General features: G+C 46.9%; 1 protein-coding gene across 2 annotated transcripts; it reads left to right on the top strand.

Annotated features, from left to right (window-relative positions):
- Nucleotides 1-3,184: 3,184 nt before the first annotated feature.
- LOC146342372 (C-type lectin BfL-2-like) lies at nucleotides 3,185-12,351 on the top strand. 2 transcript variants are annotated; one of them, XM_084808522.1, is made up of 7 exons: nucleotides 3,329-3,430; nucleotides 3,517-3,521; nucleotides 4,153-4,222; nucleotides 7,111-7,202; nucleotides 8,119-8,259; nucleotides 9,438-9,552; nucleotides 12,065-12,351. In XM_084808522.1, the coding sequence occupies exons 3-7, from the start codon at nucleotides 4,156-4,158 to the stop codon at nucleotides 12,130-12,132; spliced, it is 483 nt and encodes a 160-aa protein (XP_084664648.1). In that variant the 5' UTR covers nucleotides 3,329-3,430; nucleotides 3,517-3,521; nucleotides 4,153-4,155; the 3' UTR covers nucleotides 12,133-12,351. The 2 variants fall into 2 exon arrangements, with proteins under 2 accessions (XP_084664647.1, XP_084664648.1); XM_084808521.1 differs by lacking the exon at nucleotides 3,517-3,521 and having other exon boundaries at nucleotides 3,185-3,426; nucleotides 4,143-4,222.
- Nucleotides 12,352-12,881: the final 530 nt, after the last annotated feature.

Below are 12,881 nucleotides of genomic sequence, written 5' to 3'. Positions count from 1 at the left end.
CCCCAGCACCACCTTCTGGAATCGGCCATCCAAGTAGGAGCGGAACCACTGTAGTGCAGTGCCTCCAACTCCCAACCCAGACAACCTATCCAGAAGGATACCATGGTCGATGGTATCGAAAGCCGCTGAGAGGTCCAGGAGAATCAACAGGGTCGCACTCCCCCTGTCCCTCTCCCGGCAGAGGTCATCCCACAGGGCGACCAAGGCAGTTTCCGTTCCAAAACCAGGCCTGAAGCCCGATTGAAATGGATCTAGATAATCCGTTTCATTCAAGAGTGCCTGGAGCTGTCCTACAACCACCCGCTCAAGCACCTTGCCCAGGAAGGGGATGTTGGCCACTGGCCTATAATTGTTAGCATCCTCTGGGTCCAGGTTAGGCTTTTTCAGGAGTGGTCTAATTACTGCCTATTTTAAAGCAGCAGGCACCACTCCCTCTCTCAAGGAGGAATTTACAACCTCCTGGACCCAGCCGGACAACCCCTCCTTGTTTGATTTAATAAGCCATGAAGGGCAAGGATCAAGCACACAAGTGGTCGATCGGACTTGGCCAAGCACCTTGTCCGCATCCTCAGGCCTCAGTAACTGAAACTCATCCAATAAAACTGGACCAGACGGTGCTCTGAACGCCTCTACCAATGGAACTGCATTAATGGTGGTGTCCAATTCATGACGAATCTGAGCGACTTTATCCTCAAAGTGCCGCGCAAACTCGTCACAGCGTGCTACCGAGGGTTCCACCATCTCTCTCCCTGGCCCAGAATGTAACAGGCCGTGAACCACTCGGAAAAGCTCTGCCGGACGACACTGAGAAGATGCAATGCTGGTGGAAAAGAACTGCCTCTTTGCAGATGCACTGCAACAGAATAGTCAATGTTGATCAATGCATTTGGAGTGACAGCACCTCCTGCATAAGAAGTATAATCAGATTCACTGTGAAATTAAACAATCTGTTAAGGAGTCTTTTTTTTTTAATGATAATTTTAAGGAAATGATTATGCTGAGTTTACTCACACAAATGTTTCAAGGCCAAACTAGATGCGATATTAAATGCATGATTCTATTTCACCTGTCTAGCCCTCTTTCAACTTCTCCTTCTAGCTGCAAGGGTGATTAGGATTTGGACCATGGTACATGGTAAACTCTTCTCTCTCTCTCTCTCATCCCATGAACATCTCCTTCCTTCACCCCACAAGCTCTTATTAGCCTAGGAAGGGAAGTTTCCATTGGCACTAATAGGGGCTTTTACACTAATGGCAAATGGCATCTTTAGAGGGAGTGATTTTCAAGGTCCAGAGCGGGGAGGCAGGGAGCATTAACCCCCTTTCAGGTGCCATGGTCCTGATTCGCATGCGTGCACACACAGGGCTGGTATCGAGAAGAAAAAACTGAGATGAAATGGACACATTCGACGCAATCACACATTTAACGTCACGTCTAGTTCGGCTGTTAGAAGCCAGTGCGATTCAGGACAGGCTATGGCACAGTGTCCTGCAGGCAGAGAAGAAGAGTCTTCAGCAATGTGTAAGAGCAGAGGGAAGGGTGGCCACTCATGCCAAATGGAACCTCCAAGCACAGTGTCAGGATACTTTAGAAGACCAGATATGACCCCTCAACATTTCACACCTGAATACAGGGATATCTCTATTTTCACCTCCCCCTCATTGCACATTGCTGAAAGTTAGCCTGCTGGATGGTACATTCATGTCCTTCTGCAACCAGAGCCAGCGTCAGTGGTAAGCATGGTCAGGCGCCTGCCAAGGGCCCACTCACAAGAGCCTCCTGGAGTTTCTCTTCCTCTTCACCATTGCGACCTGCTTGTTCGCCTCTCACTTTGATCCAGACAAGGGCAGTGGTGAGAAGAAGGAGCAGTAGATGCTACTGCCTATGTGCTCACGGGCTCTCTCCCTGTCAAGCAACGATGAGAAAGAGGATGAGGAGCAACAGCAGCTGGTGACAATGGTGGTGAGAAAGTAGACTCGATGAAGGAAGGTGGGCAAGACACCACTGAGGGTGTCTTGCTCGAGAGCCCTCAAAAACCTGGAGCCGGCACCATCTGCTGCAGCCTGTCCTTTAAAAGGTGGGGCTGGCATCAGCCACATGGCCCCCCAGCATTTGCCAGACTTCGCTGGGTACTGAATCCAAGCCTGCCAAAAAGAACAATCCATGATCAATGGAGACAATTGCAACATAGGTTTCTGGATGGTACCACTTCAGACTTCACATGGTTGAATGTATGTCCATACATGGGGTTGTATCCCAACTTAGAGCATTTCTACATGAGGGTTTTATCCTGCACCCTTGCTAGGGCTTCTGCTTCCAGATTCTTTGCGGGATTAAGATTGGCTCCTTCACATGTGCCTTTTTCCGGGATATTTTTCTCTCTGCCCCTCTATATGTTTCTTTATACAACCACTAGATGGCACTGTGGTATAGTGGAATTGCACTTTACACATGGCTTCTTTGGTGAGATGAGAAAATACAGATTTTCTTCATTATGAAAAAACCTGTGATAGTGGTTGCAAAGAGTGGGAGATGCCCTGAAGGATGACATCATCTAAAGGACTTGCAAACTACCATAAGTGAGCAATCAGGAGCGCACAGTAAAAGCCTTGTATAGAAATGCCCTTAGTCTTACTTAGGTGATCCACTGAAATCAATCAGGTTTGAGTTATCCGTGGCTAACTTAAGTCCCACTTGTTTCAATGGCTCTACTCTATTTATATCTAAATCTGGATCCAACCCATTGTCTGTAGGCTTATGATAATGGCACCTTGTTAAAGTTAAGGCGATCTAGTTCAGGTTACTGCAGGGATGGGAGAAAGCTTCTAAACTCCATGTACACCACCTTGGATTCCCTGGAGAAAAGGCGGTGTGTGTGTGTGTGTGTTATAAATGAAATAAATGCCAATAAATAAATATGCACATAGAAAAATAGTAAGCCAAGGTAGAGGATAGGCTAGAATCCTTTTTCCTGACCTGTTAGCTCTCCATGAGAATCAATTTTGTTTTTAATGGAAGAGAGGCTAGAACCAAGCAACCACGTGGAATTTAAAGCCGTAGAGTGAAGAAAACCACAAAGTACTTTGGTGATTGATTGCCAATGTTATTGGCTTCCTCTCCCTTCCATTAGGACATAGATATTTCGAAGTTTTGTTTTTTCAATTCGTCTTTCCCTATCTAAATAAAGGGCAGAATGATATGCCTTTTCTGCAATGCTGATGGCTGGTGATACGAGCTGCTTTCCATTGGTTTGGCCCTAGATTATGCAAAACTGAAGACGGTGGACCAGGATATCCTCAAAACATTTAGCTCATGTTAGTATTGCAACATGGCTGCTTGGGGTCTATATAACAGTCAGCCAGAAAGTGAGCGATCATCAGAGAGGCTCCAAGCACAGCTGTCCACCCAGGAAAAGAGCATCACAAGGTGAGTGGCTAAGGAGATGAGTTGTATGTCTTGACTGAAAGGTTCCTGCAGACTGCAGAGTGTGAACAAAATATTTTCAAAGGCTTTGAGATAAGGTGATGGGTTAAATTAAAGCAAGGTGTTTCACATCTGTGTCCCTAAGCAAGCTGTTGATTAATAGAGAAGATTTAGTAGAACTAATAAAGAACTTGCAATTTCTATATAAGTTTCAAGAAGAGCTGCACATTTGAATTAATTGACCAGTGCGCTGACCTGAAAAATTTGACCTTCAGATCACTGGTGGGCTGGATAATAAGTACCGACTTGCGGGCTTAGTACACACTTGATGTAGTTTCCGTGTGCACCAAAACTGTAGAGTGTGACTTTGACAAGCTTGTGTTTGCAAACATGTGCATCATATAGACAGACGAGTCAGGGTGAAACTCCCTCTTGACTGCAGACTTGGAGGCAAACCCAGATTTTTTGGAATGTAAAAGGTTCCCTCTTGTTTTTCAACTGATAAAGTGAAGCAAAAACACCAGGAGGGCTTTTCCCAATCAGATTGGATCCATAACTAGCACAGAGTTTGCCTTCAGTGTAGTTTTCCTTCTAATAGGAAGGACCTGATGTAACTGAAGTGCAACTTCTCAGCAGCTTCCTTCCTTCATGTTGTGACTTTAGACGAATGCCATTCATTCAATGCTCCTCTGGAACGTATTGTTCTTTCCCCCTGAAAGGTCAAAACAGAAGATGGGACTCCTCATCTACTTTGGCCTTTGCCTTCTTAGCATCCTGGTCTCCAGTCCTTTCCTAGGAGGTGAGTTCCTTTAGGAAATATTGACATTATATGCACCATTAATAAAGGGAGATAGATGAATAACTGTTGACTTCATATACTTTTGTTTGACCAATTCGTATTTTAAAAAGATATTAGCAGTGAATTATCCTGAACCTTTTTTCAGGCTTGAATGGTCATTAAAACAGATACAGGAGTTACATTTTCAAGTGCTATAACCCACTAAAATCCACTATGGCTCTTTAGAACAAAGGAACAGCATGCTTTGACTTGAGCTGGTATTAATTAGGATAAAAAAATAACTGATGTTTTCTCAGTGGAATCACATTACATGACACCCCTAGAGACAATAGGTCATATCCAATGTTAGTCCTCCTTAGAGTAGATCCATTGCAATGAATGAGTCTTAGGTTAGGCTAACATTGGATATAACCCAACGCACTGAATGAATTCACCACTAAAGGGACCTTTTAACAGAATAGACAAAAATAATCCATGTTCTCATCAGCATTTTTCTATGAGGAGTAGCATGATATTCCTCCTCATCCCAAAATTTTCCTATGCTGCTCTTTGTACATGTCAAGTCCAGTTACTCATGAGTAGCTGTACTTGTGGCATCAACTAGCTGCTTAAAAACATAAGCAGTGGTGAAAACCCATCAGTACTAAGCAGATGTATTCATCCTAAATGCTTTCATTCACTTATCATGCAAGGGAGCCATCTTCAGTGGTGCAGTTTGGTAATTTTAGACTCTGGATTTAATGCTCTTACATCCCTCAACCCTTCTTTAGGTGGTAATGTGTATTACTTCACTTACATCAGAATGTGGTAAGCCAGCCCTGCTGCATTTTTAGTCCTTCCAGCACAATCTGCCATGTAGGGCCCTGGACATTCTCCCCAAAGCCCTACCCTAATGGCACCACTGGCCATCTTCCTTGCAATGCTCCTTCACCATACTGAGTTTGACACATCAAAACTGGAAAGTGAAGCTCCAGTTAAGAACAAGGCAAAGCAAATTAATTAATTTTTACCCTAGACTGACTGCAATGGACAGCCAAAGGAAGCAGCTGCAGTGCAGAAGAACTGCAGAGAAGCAGAGACGAAAAACCAGAGCAGGAGATGGGCCAAGCCGAACACTATAGGACAGCCTTCCCCAACCTGGTGTTCTCATTATGTTTTGGACTTCAGTTCCTATCAGCTTCAGCCAGGATGGTCAGTGGCCAGGAATGCTGGGAGTTGTATTCCAAAACATCTGGAGGGCAGCAGGTTATGGGGAAGGCGGCTATGGGAGGAGGCCAAAAAACAACCAGCTGTCCTGCTATGGCTGGGTCAGACTCTGCATTAGGCTAAACTAAAAGGCAATCCAAAAGCAAGTCAATCTGCAGACAGTGGTCAAAAGCACCGTTTTACCAGGCAACAGGCAGAGATCCAAAAGCGAGGTCTGAAGAGCAGCCAAGGTCCAAATGCAGATAAGCAGTCAGGTACAATGCACAGTCCAAGAAGCAGAGTCAAGCAGGAGTCCAAGGTCAGTAGCACAAAGGTTCTCTCACAGAGCAAGATCAGAGGTACAAGGCACTGGACCTGGTAGAATACTTCCTTTGCAGGAGGGATGGCGGAGAATTCCGCCATGGACTCCAATGAGGCTGGATTCTTAGAATCCGGCCCCCCCGGAGTCCATGGCGGAACGGACCACCCCACCCCACTACCCTGCAAAGTCTGACCTGGCTGGATCCTACCTGGCAGGCTGGCAGTGCCGGCTCCGGATCTGGCCAGGTCCATCCGCTACCCCGTGCGGATGCAAAATGGCATCCGGCATAGCGGACGCCATTTGCGTCCTTCCCTTTTTGCTGTGATAGGCTACGTAAATCTTTACGTAGCCTATCATGGCTAAAGGGAGGCATGCAAATGGCATCCACTATGCTGGACACCACTTGTGTTCGTAGACCAGCTGCAGCCGGAAGTCCGGCAGTGGCCGGCGGCTCTGTGGACTTGCTGCGGAGCGGAGCCGGCCGGGGAGGATTCCAGGGGGGAAGGACTGGATCGCAGACCCCCCCCAGCAGAACCAGGTAGCGGGGTCCATACACCCCTACTTTGCAGCAATGGCTAGACTGATACTGCAGGCTTATATTGCCAGAGCTTCCTGAGCCCCACCCAGGGCTCAGCTGCAGTTCATTACAGGCCTTGCTCCTGAGAAGTCCATTCTTCTTGAGGAGTCCTTCTTTCTATTCAAGCACTTCTCCTTAAAGGAGCCCTACTGCCCTGCCTCTTGAGGTGTTGATATTCTCAGGGGCTAGCTGGTCATCCAGCTGCTGCCTCAGAGGCAGAACTCCCCTCCTCCTGTTGGGACGGAACAATGGTCATCTCCCTGAAAGGCCCAGGCTTCCCCAAGTCTCCTACTTGGTTCTGGCCATCTCTGGGAGCTCTAGCGCCTCCTCAGAGGAGGATTCCTCCAGCAGGGGCATGACCCCAGCCAACTGGGAGCACTAGACAGTCTGAACTGGGGCAAAACTCCTTCCCAAATTACAAATGAAGTGATCTTCAGAAGGACCTATGTCACTTTCCCAAAGGGAATTTCATAACTGGGTGGCCAACTTCCAAATTTTGCTGCTTCTGACACAAATTCGGTGGGGGCAGGGGGCTGGCCTGGGCTGCAAAAAAAGTCAGCGGGCTACAGGGGGCCCACCCCTGCTTTAAGACAAGACCAGGTGACATGTGTCCCTCCAGGTGCTGTTGGACTGCAACTCCCATCAGCCCTTCCCCACATAGGCAACAGTGAAGGCTGATAGGAGTTGTAGTCCATCAACAGCTGGTAGACGACCAGCCCTGCTTTAAAAGAACCCATTAAGGAAAATTTGGATAAGTGCACTGTTCTTCCTTACTTTCCTCTTCATCGTCTTGTCTCCATGCAGCCAAAGCTGACACCTGTGCCCGGGAATGGCTGCAAAACCAGGGCAACTGCTATGCATATTTTGATAACAGGCTGACTTGGCAAGAGGCTGAGGTAAGAAGCACTTCTCATCAATCCAGGTGTGATATAAATGATCTCTAAGGGCGCAATCCTATGCATGTTTAGACAGAGAAAAGGCCTACAACTCCCAGCATGCCCCAGCCAGCAATGCTGGGGGATGTAGGCCTTTTCTCTGTCTAAACATGCATAGGATTGCGCCCTAAGTTAACTTCATGGTCTCCAGTGCAAGGAAGAGAATGCAAACCGTTTGCTGGAACACTGATCATCTGTGTCACTGAGCTGGAGATGAAACGAATTAGGAACTCAAGAGCAAATCCCCAAAGCTTCGTTTTCCTTGCGAAAAATATGTTCGCCTCCTTGAACGTGTTTCAGCATTAGGACTTGTAAGGAAACAAGCATAGGCTGCAATCCCTATGTGTATCGACCTGTGAATCAGGGCTGGTATTGGGGGTAAGCATCATCGGGCACCCGCTGAGGACCCACGCCCCAGCAGGGGTCCACCGTTAAGATCCCCCTGGAGTTGCACCTCCACCCTTGTGACCTGCTTGTTCACCTGCCCCTCACTCTGATCCAGACAAGAGCAGTGCTGAGGAGGAGGAGGACAATGGCGGTCAGAAAGGAGACTCGCTGAGGGAGGAGGGGGCCCACCGAGGCTGCCTTGGCCAACAGCCCTCGGAAACCAGGAACCAGCACCACCCAGGTTCACACAATGGAGATTACCTTGGAGTGAACATGCACAGGATGTGCTGTTAAGTGCAGGGATCCTGAATCTGATGAATGGATTGGTAACAAAACCCACCAGCAAGCCTTGTGCTTCCTAAAGGGATTAAAATGTGTTTGCAGTTCCACAACGTTAAATCCAAATGTGGAAGGTTCCAGCTCTGTACCAATTCTGGTGTTGAAACAGGATAACGGAGGCAATGCTCTTTTCCTCCTTCTCCATCTTCAGATTGAGTGCCAGAGCTACGGACGTGGGGCCCATCTTGCCTCTATCCTGACCAAGGCAGAGACACTCTTGGTGGCCGAACACATCTCCACTTACCAGCAAGAACTAAGTAATGTTTGGATTGGGCTCCATGATGTCCGTCAGGTGAGCCTCTCTTGCTTCATCCATTATTGTTTATTGTCACTGAGTGGTAGCTCCATTTCATCCTCCCCTCAGTCATCTCCCAGATTCAATCCCACATGCTTATACTCCATTAGTTTCCATGGGAATCTGAGCTGTTTAGAGCAGAGGTGGACAGAAAGTAGATCTCCAGATGTTTTGGACTTCAGCTCCAACATTTCTGACCACTGGCCATGTTGGCAGGGGCTTCTGGGAGTTGAAGCCCCAAAACATCTGGAGATATAGGTTCTATCCACCCCTGGTGTAGAGGAGGGTGAGTAGAGCTCTGGGACATTTTTTTCAAGTGGGAGTAGTGATGTCATATGCCAGAGCACCAGGCCAATTGAGGTGATAATGAGGGATTCAAGTTTTACTATTGTTTGTGATAGATTATCATAGGGCAGGGATAAGCTAATGGGGGGCCTTCAGATGTTTTGGATTACATCTCCCATATTCCTGACCAATGGCCATGCTGGCCAGGGCTGATGGAAGCTGTAGTCCAAAACATCTGGAGGGCACCAGGCTGTCTGCTGACAGCATAGAGGAAGTCAAAAAAATGAGGGGAAATATTCAAGTAGCGTTTCTGGATACTTCTCTTTTCTTTGATGGGGTTCCTCCTTCATGCTAGTGGTTAAATGTTAGCACTTCTTTGTGAGATGGTTTGCATTTCTAATTAAAAGCTAAAGACTGCATTTCAGCTGGCTGAGGAAGAGCCTTTGTTAAATCTCAATATGTTTTTACAACTTGAACCAGCAGTAAGCACCACTGAATTAACTGGAGCTTACACCCAGGTAACTAATCATACAATTGCAGTCCTGCTGATCTTAATACATTGGGTGTTATGTGTACTGATGGTCTTTGGGGTGTGTGTGTGTGTGTGTGTGTGTGTGTGTATGTGTGTGTGTGTGTGTGTGTATCTATCTATCTATCTATCTATCTATCTATCTATCTATCTATCTATCTAGATACATACACTGTCATGATTAGCTCCTGTATTTCAACATTTATCACTACATCACAAAGGTGTCCTCCTCTACTGTCTCCAGCATAGCTGGTAACAGGTCCTAACTGTCCAACCTCTCTAGCTGATCCTAGTATTGGCATCATCCCAATGGTCCCTTCATTTCCTTAACCACACGATCTGTTCTGTCTCATCTCCACAGACCAGGAGATGGAGGTGGGCTGATGAATCGACCTACAACTACAAGTCCTGGATGAGCCACCAGCCAGACAACTATCGCAATGATGAGCACTGTGTGGAGCTGCGACTTTCCACAGGTTAGCGAGCCCATTCTCAGGGGCTGAAGGACAAAGACGTCTTGCTGATCCAGTGCTGAATTATGCTTTCAACCCATTTTCTTAGCTGCAATTTGAGCCAGGCTCACAAGGCAGTTTCTCAACCTTCTAGGCCAGCGACGGGCTACTTGTTTGGCTTGGAGATGCACCGCAAGCCAAAGGGCCACACCGCATCTGCATAATTTAGTGGCATGTGATTTCCATAATTTCTGTCTCAATTTCCTGGCCATCATGGATGCCAGACTGCATCCTTTCTCTGCAACGTGGAAAAATGGAAAAACTCCTGATGTGTAGCCATAAGCCCTTTTCAGGCAAGCATTTGGGGATAGTGAATACACATTTGGGGATAGTGAATACACATTTGGGGATAGTGAATACACATGGGGCACTGACAGCACAGCAGCAGGATCTATCTCTGACTTCCTACTTTTATTGGAATCAGGGCCAGCCCACCCATGAGGCAGGGTGAGACCCTTGTCTCAGGCGGTGGAACAGGAGGGGAGGTGGATTATGCCTGCTCTCCATCTGTAGCCTGGAGCACCACCTACAGTTATCCATGGTCCTCATCTGGATTACTGCAGTGCGTTATATGTGGGTCCGCCTTTGAAAACGGTCCAGAAACTTCAGCTGGTCCAAAATAGGGCATCAAAATCGTTAACAGGGACTGGCCAATGAGATCACATTATGCCAGTACTTTTCCAGCTGCACTGGCTGCCAGTCCATTTCTGGGCCTGACTCAAAGTGCTGGTATTAATATTCAAAGCCCTTCACGGCTTGGGGCCAGGTTGTCTGAAGGACTGCCTCCTCCCCTATGTGTCTGCCCAGACCCTAAGATCATCCTCATTGGTCCTTCTCCATGAGCCCCTGGCAAAGGAAGTGAGGCAGGTGGCTACCAGGAGGGCCTTTTCTGCTGTGGCCCCTTGGCTGTGGAATGAGCTCCCTAGAGAGGTTCACCTGGCACCTGTGTTGTTCTCCTTCTGGTGCCAGGTGAAGACCTTTTTATTCTCCTAGTCTTTTAGCTTCCTAGTCTTTTAGCTTTGGTGTTTTCAATCTGTATTTTAAATCATTGCTGCTAGGTTTTATTCTGGTTGTATTGTTGTATTGTGTTTTTAATGCTTTTATATTTTATATTTTTTATCCTGTGCTTTTTGGTTTTTAATTTTTGTGAACGGCCCAAGAGCTTTGGCTATTGGGTGGTATAGATATGAAAAAAATAACATAAAATAAACTGCAACCGGTTGTGCTTCCCTGGCTGGCTGTGGCTGTGGAGGTGGCTGTGGTGGCTGCTGTTGCCACTGCCTGCCCACTGCTAAGTGCCTGCTGGACTGATACCTTGCTCTGAGGGTCCTTAGGGTGCTTCCAGAAGGAGGGCTCCTGGCACTACCAATTAAAAGGCATGGTGCAGCTGCCGTCATTTCTTCCTAAACAGATTTTTTTCTGGTAAGAAAAAAGATGGAAGAAGTGGGAAAATGCAAGGGCTACAAATGGAAGAAAATATTGTCTGGACCCTTCATAAAATTCTGTGAATCAGGCAGTGTGATTTCATGATAAAAGCATAATCTGGAGAGCCCTTAGACTGAGGCGTTAAGCACCTGCTTCAGAGACCCCCACTGGCAACTTTCCTCAACGTAAGGGACTGGGTGGCTGCTCTGGAGAGTTCCACCAGCTGCTTTCCTGCTGTCACCACCAAGGAAGGAAGTGGCTTGCATGGCCAGCAGATCCGAAGCTTCACTCTGAGGGGTCTTTCCTCACCCCCCGCACATGTGTTCATTTGTGTTTGTCATCCCCAAATGAAAAAGGCTATAAGAATTGTAAGATTAGAAAACAGAGTTAATGTGGTTTTCTTTTTTTTACTTGTCTCCCTAGTTCTGAACTGTAGAATTATTACTATCATCTACCCACGAAAAAGTCTTTCACAAACAGGAGGACTAGAATCTTTATATATATATATATATACACACACACACACACACACACACACACACATACAAACATACACATACACACACACACACAGTGTGTGTGTGTGTGTGTGTATAACCTGAGATTTCTAAATGGTTGGCAGTGTCATAAAGACTATGGGCTCCTTCACATGGAGCTTTTAACCTGCTATTGAGATTGCTCACTCGCGGAAGTTTGCAGGTCCTTTCATGATGTCGTTAACCTCCAGGGCACATCCAGAGGTATTTCCTGGTTATTTTGCTCCAAAAAGATCCAGAACGAATGAACCATTTTTAAAAGTCGGAATGTAACGCAATTGAAACAGCCACTAGATGGTGCTGTTTCATTGTGTTCTATGGAACCTTGAAAATTAACAGCTTCCCCTCTCAGCAACCACGTGGTCACTGTCTGGGAGCCTGCGATAAACACGGAAAGGCTCCAGAATGGGAGGACTGAGGGGGTTTTCTTTAATGTAAAGGCAGCCCATATTCATATTCAGGCAAGAAATAATGGCACAGAAGTAGTAACCTCTGTCTCATCTTTTCCATTTTAGGCTTTAAGGAGTGGAATGATGCTCAGTGCAAGAAACTAAATACCTACATCTGCAAGCATGAACTCTAGAGCAGGCTGTGGTTGCCAACTGTGCCTGCAGGAATGCAACTGGATTTAGTAGTGAGAGATCAGCTAATGTGGTGGATGTCTCTTTGATGTCATTCATTACCTCCTCCATCCCCTTCAAAACACCATCTCAGAAGAGCTGCCTTTGGGGTCTCCCTTCTTCTCCTGACCTTTGTTAATGGCTGCAGCACAGTGTAATGTCAATAAATTTTCTTCTTACGCATAGATTCCTGATGTGTTTCTGTCATTCTAGGAGGCTCTCGGTCCCCCCAGCCTCCTCTAGTCTAGAGTCCCCAGATTGAAAGAGGGCAGCAAAGTCTCCTCCTGCACCATAAACGCTTGTGCAGAAGACAGAATTTCAGCAGAGCTTCTCTCAACCCTGCATGAAAAGCTCCTCCCAATTCCCACTTCTCCAAAGGAACCCTGCCCTCGTTTGCAGCTCATAGAATCATAGAATAGCGTGGTTGGAAGGGGCCCATAAGACCATCGAGTTCAACCCTCTCCTCAATGCAGTTATCCAGGTCAAAGCATCCCTGGCAGGTGGCTGTCCAGCCTTGTCTTGAATGCCTCCAGTGTGGGAGAGCCCACCACCTCCCTAGGGAATTGGTTCCATTGCTGTATTGCTCTAACAGTCAGGAAGTTTTTCCTGATGTTCAACCGGAATCTGGCTTCTGGTAACTTGAGCCCATTATTCCGTGTCCTGCACTCTGAGATGATGGACACCACCTTCCTCAAATATAAGCACCTTTCCC

The sequence above is a fragment of the Heloderma suspectum genome, chromosome 6, assembly GCF_057233095.1.
Source record: "Heloderma suspectum isolate Gila_16-S chromosome 6, 16-S_ref, whole genome shotgun sequence".
Classification (NCBI taxonomy): Eukaryota; Metazoa; Chordata; class Lepidosauria; order Squamata; family Helodermatidae; genus Heloderma; species Heloderma suspectum.
The sequence above is the reverse complement of the archived record's forward strand: the minus strand, read 5'-3'. Positions and strand labels throughout refer to the sequence as shown.